This window comes from Ursus arctos, unplaced genomic scaffold, assembly GCF_023065955.2.
Source record: "Ursus arctos isolate Adak ecotype North America unplaced genomic scaffold, UrsArc2.0 scaffold_15, whole genome shotgun sequence".
In the NCBI taxonomy this organism is placed as follows: Eukaryota; Metazoa; Chordata; class Mammalia; order Carnivora; family Ursidae; genus Ursus; species Ursus arctos.
The window spans coordinates 27,030,777-27,046,964 of record NW_026622819.1 but is presented as its reverse complement, the minus strand read 5'-3'; the positions used below and the strand labels follow the sequence as shown (position 1 = coordinate 27,046,964).

The 16,188-nt window shown below is 40.0% G+C and overlaps 1 protein-coding gene across 6 annotated transcripts in view; it reads right to left on the bottom strand.

Moving 5' to 3' along the window:
• Positions 1–15,631, bottom strand: part of SPEF2 (sperm flagellar 2) — a 163,307-nt gene extending 147,676 nt beyond the window's left edge. For 2 of the 6 annotated variants that reach the window (XM_057312193.1, XM_057312194.1), the window contains exons 1-2: positions 15,424–15,631; positions 4,728–4,830 (exon numbers count right to left, since the gene is read on the bottom strand). In XM_057312193.1, the coding sequence (XP_057168176.1) occupies positions 4,728–4,830; positions 15,424–15,481 (161 nt within the window). In that variant the 5' untranslated portion in view covers positions 15,482–15,631. The remainder of the gene's footprint in view (positions 1–4,727; positions 4,831–15,423) is intronic. The other 4 variants (XM_057312195.1, XM_057312196.1, XM_044387027.3 and 1 more) reach the window with 3 other exon arrangements.
• Positions 15,632–16,188: the final 557 nt, after the last annotated feature.

The window sequence follows — 16,188 nt, the reverse complement described above, 5'->3', positions numbered from 1 at the left end:
GACACAAAATGTGTATGCCTTTTTCAGATGTTTGTGAACCTCCTAAAATCTAGCCTAAAAGTGCCCATTCGCTGCAAATTAAAAACCCATGGTGCAAAAGGAGGTGGGGCTCAGGGACTATAGGAATGATTTCTAAATACGAATGAGGGGTCAATATCATGGGAAGGTCAACGTCAACAAAAATAGTGACGCAACAACTTGAATTCGTCTTCCAGGTATGTGGTGTAATGTACTGTCCTATTTCCTCTGTTTACTGTTATTGTTTCAACAGAAATATTTGGTAAAGCGTACCTGGCATATCAAACAACATCAACAGACTTTGAATAAAATATTTTAAATTAATAAAAGAGAAACAGGTCTCAGAGGGCATGAGAAGAAATAACGAACGCTACAGAAAAGCTCACAATAAGAGTAAACATTTTTTTTAGGTCTTCTTATGTCCAGATTTGCAGTTTGTTCCCCCACAAGTGACCTTGCAGTTTGACATAACACACATCTGCCTAAAGAGAGAGGGGTAAAGCAGACCGTGTTTGGAAAGTACAGCTGTAAAAGGCCAGTGAGATCCATGACTCGTGCTGGCCTCCCCTGGACAGGCACCTGACACCCCGTCTTGTGCTACCATCACAGATATTCTTTCACACCCTTCCTATCCTCAGAGTCCTGTGTCTTGCCCACCACACATTATTTGGACAGATGGCCAGAGAGCCACTTGTCAGAGCTCTGGCCTGGGTCATAACCTTGGGCTACAGAGATCAGGGCCATCAAATTTCTGGAGGGAAAATCCAAAAGCAAACACTATCCATTTCCAAATGTTATCAGAACCTAGCCCTGCACCCGTAAACATGGAGAACACTTCTTCTCCTCTTACTTGTTTCTACACGGCCCCAAGAATGCAGTGTGAGCCGGTGAGTATGAAGGGTCAGCCATACATTAGGCTTTAAAATGGCTGTTGCGAACTGGCTGAAGCACCAGGTATAGCAGTACTTCTCTCCCAGATTTGCAAGCAATCAAAACTGTAAGACTGTAACTGGTGTGTAAATTGGTGGAAGTCTGCTCTCGTCATAGCAGGTGCTCCGTCAGTCCAGCGTGGTAATCAACAGCTGTTTTCGTTTGCGGAGAAACCACGAGGACATCTTTGCTCTGGAGACAGAGTATCAGATGTAAATGATGACCTCTGAGGGAGTAAGGAGCACATCCTGGGAAAAGTCGTCTTCTTTCCGTGCGCTGTTTGTTTTTAGCACGTGAGGACTTGTTGATCTTAAAGCAAATTCCCAGATTTTGTGTGGATGTGGCACAGAAGGTAGTGAGTGGGCGAGGGGAGGGGAAGGGGGGTGTCTTTTTTTGTGTGTGTGCTTTCGTTGATGGACAAAAACATGCCACTGGTAATTTGAGCATGGAAGGGTTTTTTCTTTCATAAAACGTGGAAGGAAAATAATCAAGAACAAAAAATCTTATTTGAGGCAAATCCCATCCACTGTGTTATTTCTCTCATGTGCAAGCAATGCTATCTGTAGTAAAGAACATAAAAAATTATTAAGTTCATGGCAACTCATGTGACATGTTTGTTCATGATGATTTTAGCATCATATTCATTGGTTTAGGAGACAAAACTTTTGTGTCTCATATTTTGGTTGCCACAATTCTTAGCTGATTAGTTTTTATTTTTTGTTTATTCCTGTTCTAGGACTTAGAGGAAAGATCATATTTTCTTGTGATTTTTCTAAGACATAAAACATTCTTAGGATTATTTTAGTTTTTTAAACATTTACTTATTTATTTGAGTGAGAGAGAGAGCGCGCATGTGCATGCGTGCAATGGGGGAGGGGCAGAGAGAGACGGAGAATCCCAAGCAAGACTCCCCACTGAGCACAGAGCCCAATGCTGGGCTGTATCCCATGACCACAAGATCAAAACCTGAGCCAAAATCAAGAGTCGGATGCTTAACTGACTGTGTCACCCAGAGACTCCCATTCTTAGGATTATTTAAATTATTTTAAGTATCTGATACTTGTAGTTCTTATTTGCCCAGAGATTACCTATCGTCTCTTCTCCTTACCCCCTGGTGAGGGAACACATCTTACAAGGTTAGTAGAATCTGCCCCCCCAGGAATATCCACGCTCCATTACTTTTATCCTATTATTCTCTAAGGCAAATAACTTCCATTACAAGCAACATTTATATTTTAGACTAATAAAAACTAAAAATTCTAGACAAAACCCCCAAATCATGAGCCCTAACATTAGACATCTGCCTTAAAAACAGGCTTTGACAAAGAAGGACCCTTTTCCTCGCAAAGTACACTACTTGGAAGGTCATATCCATGGATTTACTGATCCTTCTTTAAAAGACCATAGGCCCCTGGAAAAAGAGTGTGTTGTCCCAAGAATTCAAGATGAATGGAATTTGGTTGTCAGAACAAGTAGGTCCCTCTTTTCACGTTAAGGAAAGTTAGTTCTTTGCAGTGGGTGAAAAGCAGGGCTGTGACACATGATGTTACTCAGGGCACATCCGGTCCAAAGGTAGGGCAAGGGTGTGAGTCTACCTTGTGCTCAGCTTGCCACGCCTTGTCCCTCATGCGAGGCTGTTTTACACAAAAAGGGGTTCCTCTCCTTAACACAAAGGCCTCTCTGTTCACTGAGACCTGTGTCTTCACAGTAGTGTCTATCCAGATGAGGTCCCTTTTTCCATTTAACACAAAGGGCCTCTGTGGCCCTGCTGACAAAAGTCAATGTAATATACCCGAAATACTACATACATCCTCTGGTCAGAATGGTGCTGTAAGTTATCTAAACAGGTATACTTTCTGACATCATTCATTTATTCCATAGAGAAAGATAACTGTGGGTCAGCTATGGGCTGGGGACAATGCCTGGAGCACAGGGAATACACACACTACATACTCTGCAACTTTCAAGAACTGTAATTTAAAACAACAGTGAGATACCACTATACTCCTATTAGAATGGCCAAAATCCAAAACAATGACAACACTAAATGCTGGCGAGGCTGTGAGGCAACAAAAACCCTCATTCGTTGCTGGGAGGAATGCAAAATGGTACAGTCACTTTGGAAGACAGTTCGGTGGTTTCCTACAACACTAAACATATTACCATGTGATCCAACAATTGGGCCCCCTGTTATTTACCCAAAGGAGCTGAAATTTTATGGCCACACAAAACCTGCACATGGATGTTTACAGCAGCTTTATTTATGATTGCTAAAACTTGGAAGCAACCAAGATGTCCTTCAGCAGGTGACTGGATAAATGAACTGCGGTACATCCAGACAATGAAATACTCTTCAGTGCTAAAAACAAATGAGCTACCAAGCCGTGAGAAGACATGGAGGAAATGCAAATGCATATTTCTAAGTGAAAGAAGCCAAGAGTTCCAACTATATGACATTCTAGAAGAGGCAAAACTATGAAGATAGTAAAAAAAAAAAAAAATCAGTGGTTGCCAGGGTTGGGGTAAGGGAGGATGACTGGTGGAACATAGAGGATTTAGGGCAGTAAAAATACTATGTATGATACCATAATGGTAGATACAAGTCATTTTACGTTTGTGCAAACTCATAGAATGTACAACCCCAAGAATGAACCCTAATGTAAACTATGTACTTTGAGTGAACGTGTATCATTATGGGTTCATCACCTGTAACAAATGCACCACTCTGGTTGGGGAGTGGATACCGGAGGAGGCTATGAATGTGTCAGGACAGGGGGTTAATGGGGAATCTCTGTGCCGCCTTCTCCGTTTTGCTATCAATCTGAAACTTCTTTAAAAAATAAAATTTAAAAGAAAATAGGCAAGGATTGCATAACATTTCACCAGTGAAGCTATACAAAAGACTAATAAGCGTGTATAAAGATGCTCACCATCATTACTCATTAGGGAAATGCAAATCAAAATCACAAGAGATACTTCTTCATACTGGCTAGACAACTATAATCAAAAAGACCATAACAAGTATTGATGAGAATGTGGAAAAACTGAAACCTTCATATATTACTAGCGTGAATGTAAATGGTAACGGGCACTTTGGAAAGCAATTCGAGTATTCTTCAAAATTGTAAACATAGATCGTGTAACCCAACAATTTCACTCTCAGGTATATACCCAAGAGGAATGAAAACATTTCCATGTAAAAACACAATGTTCATAGCAGCGCTGTTCATAATAACCAATAACTTGTATCCACCAATTAATGAATTGATAAATGAAATGCAATATATCCAATTGAAATTATTCAGCACATGAATAGGAATTAAGAAGTACGGATACATGCTACAATATGGATAAACCTTGAAAACATTATCCTAAGTGGAAGGAGCCAATCACAAAATACACATATTGTACAATCCCAAATGTGTAAAATAGGCAAACCCATAGAGACAGAAAATAGATAAGGGGGGTACCAGGGGCCAGGTAGTTATGGTGATGGTGGTGAATATACTAAATATGTAAATATGCTTAAAACACTGAATCCTATGCTTTAAACTGGTAAATTACGGTCCGTGAATTAGATCTCAGCATAGCTGCTATAAATAAAAAATATTACAGGGGTTTCTTTTTTGGCCAGGATACTGTAAGTAGCTTCATTTCTCTTCAAAGAAAGAAGAACCAATTAACAAAATTGTAGCTCACTATCCTTTAACTTTGGGAGCTAAAGCCATCCAAATGCCAAAGGAGTTGACTCGTTTTAGGAAAGAATTTATCTCACTAACCTGCTTTCTGAAAATTCTGAAAAATCACCCTGAAGTTCAAACTTGTGCAGAATTTCTCCAATTAGATAACCACTGGAAAATGCCTTTGCAAATGACTTGGGACCTGAATTTTGAAACATAAAGATAAAGAAGTAAATTATAATGTTCCATATAGAGCACAATTATTTTCATTATATATGCACAGAGTAAAACTCCATAACTTAAGTTGAACTCAAAATGCCATGAAAATACTTCTAGAAACATCTTTTAATAATCAAATAAAGAGACTGAAGTTTAACAGATGATGTCTTATAAAGATCCTTAAATAAGTATAAATCGATACTCAAAGACACATGAAATTTTGAAAGAAACACAATTTTTGACCAAATTAAACAAAATACAACCAATAAAATTTATCTAAACAACCTTAGATCTCAAGTCAAGCCTTCAATTTATTCTACAAAATTACACTCTGATACCTTAGTTATCAATATAGTCTATGGATGATGATAGCATATTCTAGCCAAGTGAGGTGCAATCTAACTTTAGTAAACTTTAAGACTTAATTTTAACCTTTTTACAATGGAAATTTTACAAAAACCATCTATCTGTGCCTTCTCAGATAAAGCCTACTGAGTAGCTCTCCCTTGGTAGTTCCAGAGGTTGCTCTGATCTATTTGTTGTCCCACGCAATGACAGAGATAGCCCGGAGGAAAACAGAGTTTAGAGTCAGGGACATCTGCATTGGAAACTTGACTCCACCCCTTACTAGCTGTGCAACCCCTGGCAAGCTGCTTAACCTCCCTGAGTTCCCTCTCCTCATCTCTACAACAGAGATAACCGTATCTCTCTCTCTCCTGAAGAGCTATTTTAAAGATTAGAGGTTAATGTATGAGAATTGCTTGGTACCATGCCTGCCACGGAGTAAGCACATAATGATAGGTGCAGAAAAAAATGTGTTAATAAAATTTGCTTTTTAAAAAATGTTCTTAGTGGTGGGGTCACTTGTATTTCTCTTATAAAGTGAAGGATATCGGGTTACATGTTACTCAAGGATAACATGCAAAGTTGATACACAAAACAAATCATGTTATCATAGGACAAAGCTATCATCTCTCAAATGATTTCAAAATACTCCCCAAACCTTCAACATGTTTCTGTCAGAGTCCTTTGCGCAACAGCAATCCAAGCAATATATATCCCTACGGTATCGCAAGCTCATTTATACCAGATTGCCCTCTTTTATCTATTTGACTGGTAATAAGGTGGCTAATTGATTATGAAGAAATAACATTTCCTCCTGATTTGTTGAAATGGTACGATACATAATAAAGTAGTTAAAAATGATGTCAACTATGCCCATTGACTCTATCTACTTAGGGTGAACTCCAGAACCATCCAGCATCAGAATCCTTTGACTGTGTCCCCCGGCTGATATCAGACAGTAGTAGTATTTGAAGCACCTGAAATCCAAATGGCTCCATCCACGTCCAAAGGGCAGAGGTATGCTGTCTCCCCCTCCTGAGTCATTTCTGCTTCTTCCTTTCCTCAAAGACCTGACACTGTTGGCCACCAATGCTGTTACCTGGTCTTGGCCGCCATCACTGTCCTCACTGTGCCATCTGGGCTGCTCTTGTTGCATCCTGCACCTCTCTGTTGTTGCTTCCTTCTTTCTGGTTTTTTCCCCCCTTCTCTCTTCCATAGCCCATCCTTATTTTCCTCTTAGCTTTCTGAGGAGCCATTTGACATACAGCCATTGTCAGACTAGGGGTATCTGGTAATAGTCTAAAGACCACTGCTTTGCTCTCAGAAGCTGTTGCTCTGCAGCCTTCAGGAAGTCCCATTCCCCTCTCTCACTCGCCCTGGATTTTGCACTATGTCTGCTGTTCCTTTGACTGAACGCCTGAAGTCTAGCCCATGAACAACCGGGGAATATCTGTATCCTGTTCTGTCACCCTCGATATAGTTGGCAAATGGCTTTGGTAAACTGTTTGCTACACAAAGATCACAGAAAAATAAAATCATAATCCATCGCCTTTGAAACGTATGACATATTAACAAGGCAATTCAGATATGAGGAAAAGAGAGGCATTTATGGATATTAAGTTCAAAGAACAGTGAACACTTATTATTTCATTGTCAAATAGTTTACTACAAATAAACAAGTACAAAAACGTCTGTCTGCAGCTTTGCATGCATAGGACACCTCAGATTTACTGCATGCTACGTAAGCCAAAAAGAGAACGGTGAGTGAAGAACGATAGCAAATGGGCAGACATGTAGAAAAAAATAAAAGAGGAAAAGATGACTACCTGCAAGAAATCAGACAGGAAAGAAGATGATGAAGAGAACATATATTAGCTAGGAATATACAGATTAAAAAGGATGAGAAGACAGAGAGGAAGCCAGAGAGAGAGAGAGAGAGAAAGAAAAAGAGAAAGGGGGAGGGGTATGGGAAAGAAACAACAAGGAAAAAAAGAAAAAAGCAAAGGAAAGTTTATTTTTGCCCTTTGGTTTGTTATATTTTTCTTCCCAGTAAAGGTTCCTGGCTACCGTGACTAATTCCATGATGGCCACCTCTATAAGTTCATCTGCACTAACAACTGGAATTTCCTGTGGGAAAGAAGAAGTGGGTTGACTCTAGGACAAGATCAATGAATAATCTGAGAAATAAATAAACCGTGGGAGCCCAGTGATATTCTTCATCCTGAGCTCCGAAGTCATTTACATCTGGGACCAGGTCATTCAGCAACAACTCAACCCTGCCTCCGATTTTCCACGCTGCACGCCTGATCCCTATCACAATGGTTTTCTTTTGCTGCAATCTTTGATGTGGGCCTTTCTGGAAGGTCTATATGAGGCAAGATACAACAAATGAAATGGCCCGTGTGCTTCCCACCAAAATGACCCTGAGCCAGCTGGAGAAAGCACATAAAGGAGATGAACCTTCTGTATTCCAAAATGGGAATGAGGAAAGCAACGGCTCTGGAGAAAGAGTCTCTGGGTTTGACTCCTTGTTCATTTATGAGCCGCTGAATTTGGGGCAATTATAAAAGTCTCAGTTTCTTGTCTTGAAAAGAGGGAGAATGATGCGTTCTACCTCCTAAGAGTTGGTTTGAGAACTAAAGGAGATATTGCATGTAAACACTTAGCATAATTCCTGGCATATAGTTAAGGGCTTAGTGACAATTTCTATTGTTATTATCAGTGCTTCCCAATTTAACAGGCCATATTAATTATCCAATCCCTAAACTCAATGACTACAGTACAAACATCCTTATTTAAAAAGTAATTCAATACTCAGAGGGCAAATATTTGACATTGTCTTTAAAGTCAAATACTGTCCCCCCCTTAGGTCCAGATAAAGTGTATCAGTCCCCCCAGAAGCATGTGTAGTCAAACACAGTTGATTCCTACAGCAAAACATTTCAATGGGAGAAATAAAGACTAAACATAGCATGACAGCATTTCTGGTTAAGTTTTGCCACCAAATGAATAAAGAGATACTTGAATTGTGGAATTGTAGATAAGGGTCTGTAGACCTACACATTCTATGCTTAGTGGTCTTCACTCTTCCTTTACCAGAAAAGCAAAGATCTCATCAGCATTATCAACCACATTTGAAAAGCCAAGCAAATATACTTCCATTTGAGAGGGAGAAAAGCAGTTGTTGATAGCTTGGCACTGAACTGGCCCCATCAGGCCTTGGCATTCCTAGCAGTTGGCCTGGCACTCACAGCTAGGCCTTGGCATTCTCCTGTTGCACATAATCAATTTCATAGCATACCAACACCAGACAAGGCCACGCCGTGACCCTGACAGATCAAGACAAAAACAAAATTCCTTTGTAATCATGTCTGTAGTCACACCAAAACAGTATTGTCCAAAACTCAAAAATAACCAAAAATGCCCCTATTGTGGCCAGTATGAGTATTTGCTGCTTTTTTACTAATCATGGCTTTGTCTTGCTTTCTTCTCTCTACTTCCTAGATGAGACTTAGTAAGATACCCAGTCATAGAGTTGCCTATGCTACTTGGCATGGTCCAAGTCAAAGCAAAGCTCTACTTCCTTGAACCCTCCTCAAAAAACACCTAATACAAAACCAGATACTTTAAGTCCTTTCTAAGTCCCTCTTACTGAATAACCCACAGCTCCCCATGGTAAATGTTTTCTCCTATTGGCCACGAGTCAATAAACCCAACTTTGTTCAATGACAGGTGTGTGTCCTGTGGTCTCTGTCTGGAGGACACTGACAATTTATTTTCCTCCAGAATAACAACAGGATGATCAGCTCTCTCCTTTGAAGACATTATCATAATTCTCAAGATGTACTAGCAGAAACAAAATCTCTATATCATTCTAATATTCTTTGATGGTTAAAACATTGAATGGCATTCTTTTCTTGGGACTTCATATCTTAAAAATTTTGATACTGATTTACACAACAGCCTTCAGGTATCAGATATGGATGTCTTAATTTTTAGGCAATGGAAGCCAAATTTTCATCAAGGTAAATGCTGCTGAGCTGGCCAGGAAACACCAAAAACAATGTATTTCCTAAGGACACTGAGGGAGGAAAATGTGTGGTTTAATGTACACCAGGTTAAACAAGGAATGAAGTAAAAGTGAGGAGACCCAGAATCTACTGGTAACTTGTCACTACCCCTAAACAAATCTCTAAACACATCTGATTTAATTACCTCATATGCCAAAGAAGAATTAAATGATGTCTAAGATTCGGGGCACCTGGGTGGCACAGCGGTTAAGCGTCTGCCTTCGGCTCAGGGCGTGATCCCGGCAATCTGGGATCGAGCCCACATCAGGCTCCTCTGCTATGAGCCTGCTTCTTCCTCTCCCACTCCCCCTGCCTGTGTTCCCTCTCTCGTTGGCTGTCTCTATCTCTGTCAAATAAATAAAATCTTTAAAAAAAAAAATGATGTCTAAGATTTTTTTCGCTATCTAAAGGTATGAGTCTAGGATATGGTAAGGTCACAGGCCAACAAAAGGTCAGCACAATACATTATAAAATATTATACGTAAGTAAATATTCAATAGGATACTTTAAAATCTCTGTTCTGCTTCTCAAAATGAAATTTGAGAGTAATCAACAAAGTATAATTAGTGCACAAGGGGGCCCAAATAAAGAATGTCCCTAAAATTTGGTACAAATAGAAAATATAACTGTCTAAAAAACTACTAAGATTTACTATAAAAGGACAAAACTAGCCACCTATGGAAACCCATTTGTAAAATAAAATTAGCAAGGAACATAGATTATTTCTTAAAGCTCACAATTTACCTATTTAAATTTTTTACACCTCAGGTAGACAATAATCTTGGGATATATTAATTAACCATATCCCGAATAGAGGTTTGGTGTAACAAATGAAGAACACACACATGTTGTAACTTTAGAAATTTTTGTAGTCGTAGCAGCACTGGAAAATATCATCGAACAATATGATTTACCCATGAGCTGGTGGAAGAGGAGGAGAAGGGAATTTGACTCTAATTGAACCTATCACAGCTACATAGATCAAACATCTCTGGAGCAGAAAAGTAAAACACAGGAAATATTAGTTGATTTGAAGCTTCTTTTGGTAACATCTAATTTCTGATCATCAATGAGAAATCTGACTTATAAATCTGATCTTCTTCTGACTGTATCAGCCCATCAAAATGAAGCCTCACGTACAATTGCCAGTGTCAGTTCTTTTGCTATTTTTCCCCTCAGGACATATGGGTACCCTGATTTATAAAATCAAAATGTAATCCCAGTTAGTATGAAACGGTTCCTGAAAAATTGCTTAAAGTATTAAAACAGAGCTTCTGAAATCACAAAGATGAGGATCAAAGTACCAAGGGTGACCTTTTCAAAGATGAACAAATCCATAAGGTTCAGCCTAAAATAATACTTCACTTTTGCCTCACTGGCATACTCTCATGTAATAAACAATTAGCTAATAAATACCCGTTATAGGACAGGCATGATAGTAGGCATTATCCTAAAGTAAGAGACAGAAAAAAAGTTGAAATAATGCTCATCGAGTATCTAGATCTAATATAGATGTTAGGCACTGTGGCAGGTGTTTTCTGTTTCCGATTTCATTTCATATCCTTCCAGATATAGAGAATTTTTTTTTCCATTTTCCAATTGAAGTACAGTTGACACACAACGTTACCTTAGCTTCACGTGTACAAATAATGATCTGACAACTCTATACCTTATGCTGAGCTCGCTGCAAGTGCAGCCTACCATCTGTCACCACACAGCACTGTTAAATACCCTTGACCATTTCCCCGTGCCGCCCCTTTCACCCACATGACTCATTCATCCCATAACTGCGACTAGAACCACTACTACTCTTACTTCTCAGGGCATAAAACTGGGACCTAGAATAATTATTTATATTTCAGATGCTACAAAATTGATAGTTAGAGAAACTTAACTATCCCAAATCCAATTTTCTCTTTATTATACCTCTGCTACTATTGATAACAATGTTAAAGATTATTGAAACAATTAAAGTATGCATAATAAGGTATTTACAATTTTCAATATAACCACAGCCAGAATCCAAAAGAATATGGACTATCTTGTATATACCCATGCTTACGAAAGATCTGATCTGCATAATACATAGAATTCAAATGCTTCTACTTATTACGAAGAATGTTCAGTTATGACATCCCATTGCTACTTTCCTCACATAGTGAATTCATAGGAGTTTTGTAAAACAGAGGCAATGCTTATTCTTGAAAATAATTGAGAGTTCCTAAAGAATTCTACAGCAAAACTTTTAGTAACATTACTCTACTTTACTTTTTTTTCATTATAGAAACAACTGCTTGAAAACAACTGCTTGAATTTCAGATGTAATTTTGTGTTGAGCAACTTTCTGTATTCCAAGACATTTGATTACCATATACATGTAAGCATCGTTCCCTAGGAGAAATGGTCTAGTTAAATTAAACTCACTGGAGATCCTTAGCTTTGGTAACAAAGCTTTGAATCTTCATATGTTGAGACTAATCAAGTCTCTGGTGACTCCCAGAAACCTCATTAAGAGGAGGGAGACGGTTCTCAATTGAGGATCATTGGAATTTATTTTCTTTACTGCTGATACTCAGGGTAGTCCAGGCAACAGGAAATTCAATACAGTAGCTTTATCCAAATTGGCTTCTCCTTTCAGAATAATGCAGAAATCAATCCGCTTTAGCTGCCTCGCCAATGACTGAACCATTATTATCCAGCCTCATCAAGACAGTGTAAATGCACTCACTTGGCATTCTCTGTTTTCTTTGTCCGAGCAAGCAACATATGTTCTGTACTGCTTCTAAACAAACACTCATAAATCCACCTTTGCCATTTACCCATCTAGGAATCAGGCTATACCTTGTGAAGTTACACCATGCCTCGATGGTTGAATTTATGTACTTCTTAGAACTTCAAACTGAACAGTAATCCTTATAAAAGGAACTCAAATGAATACACTTGAGAGAGTTGAGGTTTTAAAAAAATATATTCCCTCACTGTAAATTGCAATATACAATATAGTGCCTAAGAGCACAAGTCAAAGATCTAGCTTCAAATTCTAGCTCTAGGATCCACTAGCTTTGTGACCCTGAATAAATCACCAAGCATCTCAGCTTCTTTTACTCATCTTTACAGCTGGGACAATGCCTCTTAGGGCCTTCTTTTAGAATTCAAAAACAAACAAACAAACAAAAACCTATGTAAAGGAGTTAGCATAGGGTCTGGTATAAGTGCCTCAGTGTCTAATAATGTTTTTATTTATTATTTTTTATTATTTTTTTCATTTATAAAAATCATTTAAGAAAAGAATTCTTATGTAATCCTCCCTAATACTTTATTATAACATGCTTACTAATTTCAATTAAAAATCACCTTTTTCTCCTATTTGGTCATGTGAAGTTTGATCTTTTTTGGTCTTCTATTTGTAATGCTATGTTGAGTTTTCCTTGCAAAATATGAAGGCAATACAAGCAACAAGCCAAGTAACACCAATGTATAAAGAAAAGCCAGCAATCTTCTCCTCTCCCAGAGTAACCAATTTCAATAGACTAGTTTATATTCTTCCACACTTTTCTCTGTGCTTATAAAAACAGACAATATGAAGATTCACGTATATGTCAGTAGTCTAGCATATGACTCTCCACATAGTTCTCTGTGCTAATATAAACAGATAGATATGTGTGTCTCTGTGTGTCTGTGTAGCTATATTTCCTAGTTGGTACAAAAACGGAAGTATACTCATCATAATAAGCTTTAACTTTTGTTTTTTACTTGACAGAAATACATAAATATCCTCTAGGTCAAAAGTTACAGCACTAACTCATTCTTTCTAATAATGGCATACCAAACCATAGCATGAATACAGCATCATTTATCCAAGTACGCTATTATTGAAGGATATTTAGATTGTTTCCCATTTTTTAACTTTGTCCCTACCATCCATGTAGCAATAAACATCCTTATTCAAATATCCTCACATAGTGGTGATTTTACTGTAGTATGACAGCTTCTGAAAAGTGAGATTTAGCATTGATCATGTCCCAAGCATTATTCTAAATGCTTTACATTTATTAGCTCATTTAATCTTGACACAATTCGATGAGCTACTATTATTTCTCCTATTTTGAGGATCACGAAATTTAGGTAAATAAATTGCCCAAGGTCACCAACAAGTGAGTGGTGGATAAGTGGTTTCAAACCAGACAGTCTGGTTTCCAAATCCCTGCTCTTAACATGACCCTTATAGAGAAAATTGCTATATTATTTTCTCCAGAGGTTGTTGCCACGTATAGTCCTTCCGTGATGGTTCCTCTTAACCATTCTGAGCCTTTCACTATTCACCATAAAATGTCTTATCTAATGACTGGAATCAACAGCTGGCAGTACACTTCTTCAGGTGCACTAATCCTATCTTGTTTCCAAATGCATTGAGTGTGTTTCCTATAATCTGAAAAGCCTTTCACCATACAGAATCTGGTTACATCAGGGACTGTCCCTTTAGACTCCGGTTAGCAGTTAGAATCAAGAAATAAATATATATTCCTAATGAGTGAGCTGCAGAATATTGCAGCCCTCTCTGACAACAACTTCAAGGAAGCAGACATCGGGAATTTCCCATTCATAGTTACGTTGTTAAAATTCTCACTTAAAACGTCTCCACTCTTAATCTTCACAGAAAGAAGTAATTCTTCCTCTTCCTCTCAAAACCAAAATCCCAAAAACTGATTACAATTAGAATTACAACTAATACAATTACAATGACATACTACTGTTGTTATGTTTCTTATTAATTTTATTTACTTTTCTCAAAAGTGTTTCAGTATGCAATAGAGTCTTGGGGACTTGGCAAAAGGGTGTGGTTTTTTACTAATCGAGTAAATCAACCAAATGAAACTCGGCAATCTGGAACTGCTTTTCTTTGAAAGACTGTAACTTAAGGGAATTAAATTCCACTTTGGCGCCTATGGTAAAAGGGAATCAAAAAAGTGCTAAACGTTGTGCTGTGATCAGCATCATATTTTAGGTGAGAAACAGCGACGAAACGGGATGATCATAGAATCCTGTGAAAGAGTAGATTGCAGTTCCCAGGGAGTGTGTGGGCTGTGGTTTGGCAAAGAGTCTATGGTTTATGCCTCAAGAAATGCAACTGGAGGTGCTCCAATATTAAGGAGCTTAATGCTGATAACGAATATCTTGCTGCTTCAGAAGCAGTACTGGTCTAGCAAATTCCACGGTTGACCTAATGTCGGGTTGGCACTATTGCCCCTCTAGTAGCGACTTGGCGTTGTGCAAGGGTGCTTCTGCGAAAACAGACCGAAATGATTTGGGCTGAAAACCTCTCGCCTTGAGCAAAAAGCATACCAGCTGGAAAACGAAGTGCTGAAGAAACAACAGAAAAAAGTGAGCTGGAGGATACAGCTCTGCTGGAATTACTCGGCTGACATAGACATTGCCAGCATGTTACCATTGCCTCTGTGGTCGTGGGAGTTAGAAACTTTGGAGGGCAACTTCATGGCTGGGATAAAATCACATTAGTGAGTAAGGTCAGCTTTAGCCAAGAGTGAAGAGTGGTCGGAAATAGCTAATGTTTTTAAATTTTGAGCTAAAACTGCTACAGTCGGTAAATGTTAACATATTCTGCATTAACTCGTTTCACACACACCCCTCTCCCTCTAGGTGGGTAGGCACTGAGAGTATGATCGGATCTATTTTATACTGGAGGAAACACGCAGAGAAGGTATTGTAACTTCTCCAGGGGCATGCATCTAGTAGGGTCCTAGCTGGCTTTCAGGCTTCATATTTCACTGGCTTGCCAGCCTACCATGCTTCTAAGGATGTGAAGGGAATAAGGTCAGGGCCAGATTATAGAGTCCAGCAAGTTCTTCTCTCCATGGGAACGAAGGATACCTCCCTAAACCCTCGGACTGCTTAGAACCGCACAGATCAGAAACTGCGGGGTTGGGCCCACCGTGATGATGGGTAACTCGGGGGCAGCAGGATGAGGATGGGAGAAGCTGAGGTTACTGGGGCCACCAGACAGGCCTGGGGCGCTGCGGGCCCCGCAGGCGCCTGGACCGCACTGCTCGCGCTTTCCCCGCCACCTTCCGTGCGCACGCCGCGCTCCAGGGCTCTGCGCCCCGCTCGCCCCTAGCCCGCTCTCCCCGGGCCGTGTCACTCACTCACGGTCTGGGACACCTTCACCTCCTGGTTGAGCCACTGGCACAGAATCTCCGACATGGTTCGGCCTGCGCCTTCTACGGTAAGCAGGTGTAGGAACGCGCGGGAAACCCAGCCTGGGGCCCAGCGTCCTTCTGCTGCCAAAGGCAACCCGTTGCTAAGGAAGCGTATCCAGGCCGGAGCCTAGGGGGGGGCAAAGCCTGGGGCAAGAGGGGCGCCAGAGTGCAGGCGCGGAGGACGGAAAACCGTGGCCTGCCCCCTGCCGGCGGGTGAGCCCGGAGCGTGCGCAGGCGCCAGGGCCTCCGCGGTGGTGCTGGCGGCGGGGACCCGGAAGCGGGGCTGCGAGGTGGACGAGCGATGGGTGGGCGGAGGGAGCCAGCCAGGGAGGCCACGGCCTGAGCGGGGCCTCTCGGACAAGCAGAAAAAGAAAGCAGGAGTCTTGACTGAAAGGGGATTCTTTTTCTTCCGGTTTGTCTTTTCAAGAAATCGACAGTAAATCTTCTCTAATGGCAGTCATTTTGTCATTGATTTACAAATTGCCAGTTCTAGTTGCTGTATTGTATGGCTACCCTGGCAAGGACGGAATGTGTCTATCGTGTATTTTAGTCCCAGACCTGGTATAGGGCCTGACACCCAGCAAGCATACAATAATGTTTGTTGTTAGTGGTGACCACACTAACAGGGTAATTCCTCTCTCTGCCGTGTTTTGAGAGGTGAATACTTAATGAGCTTATTTTCTGGTCAGTTTTTCCTTCCAGGTAATTATT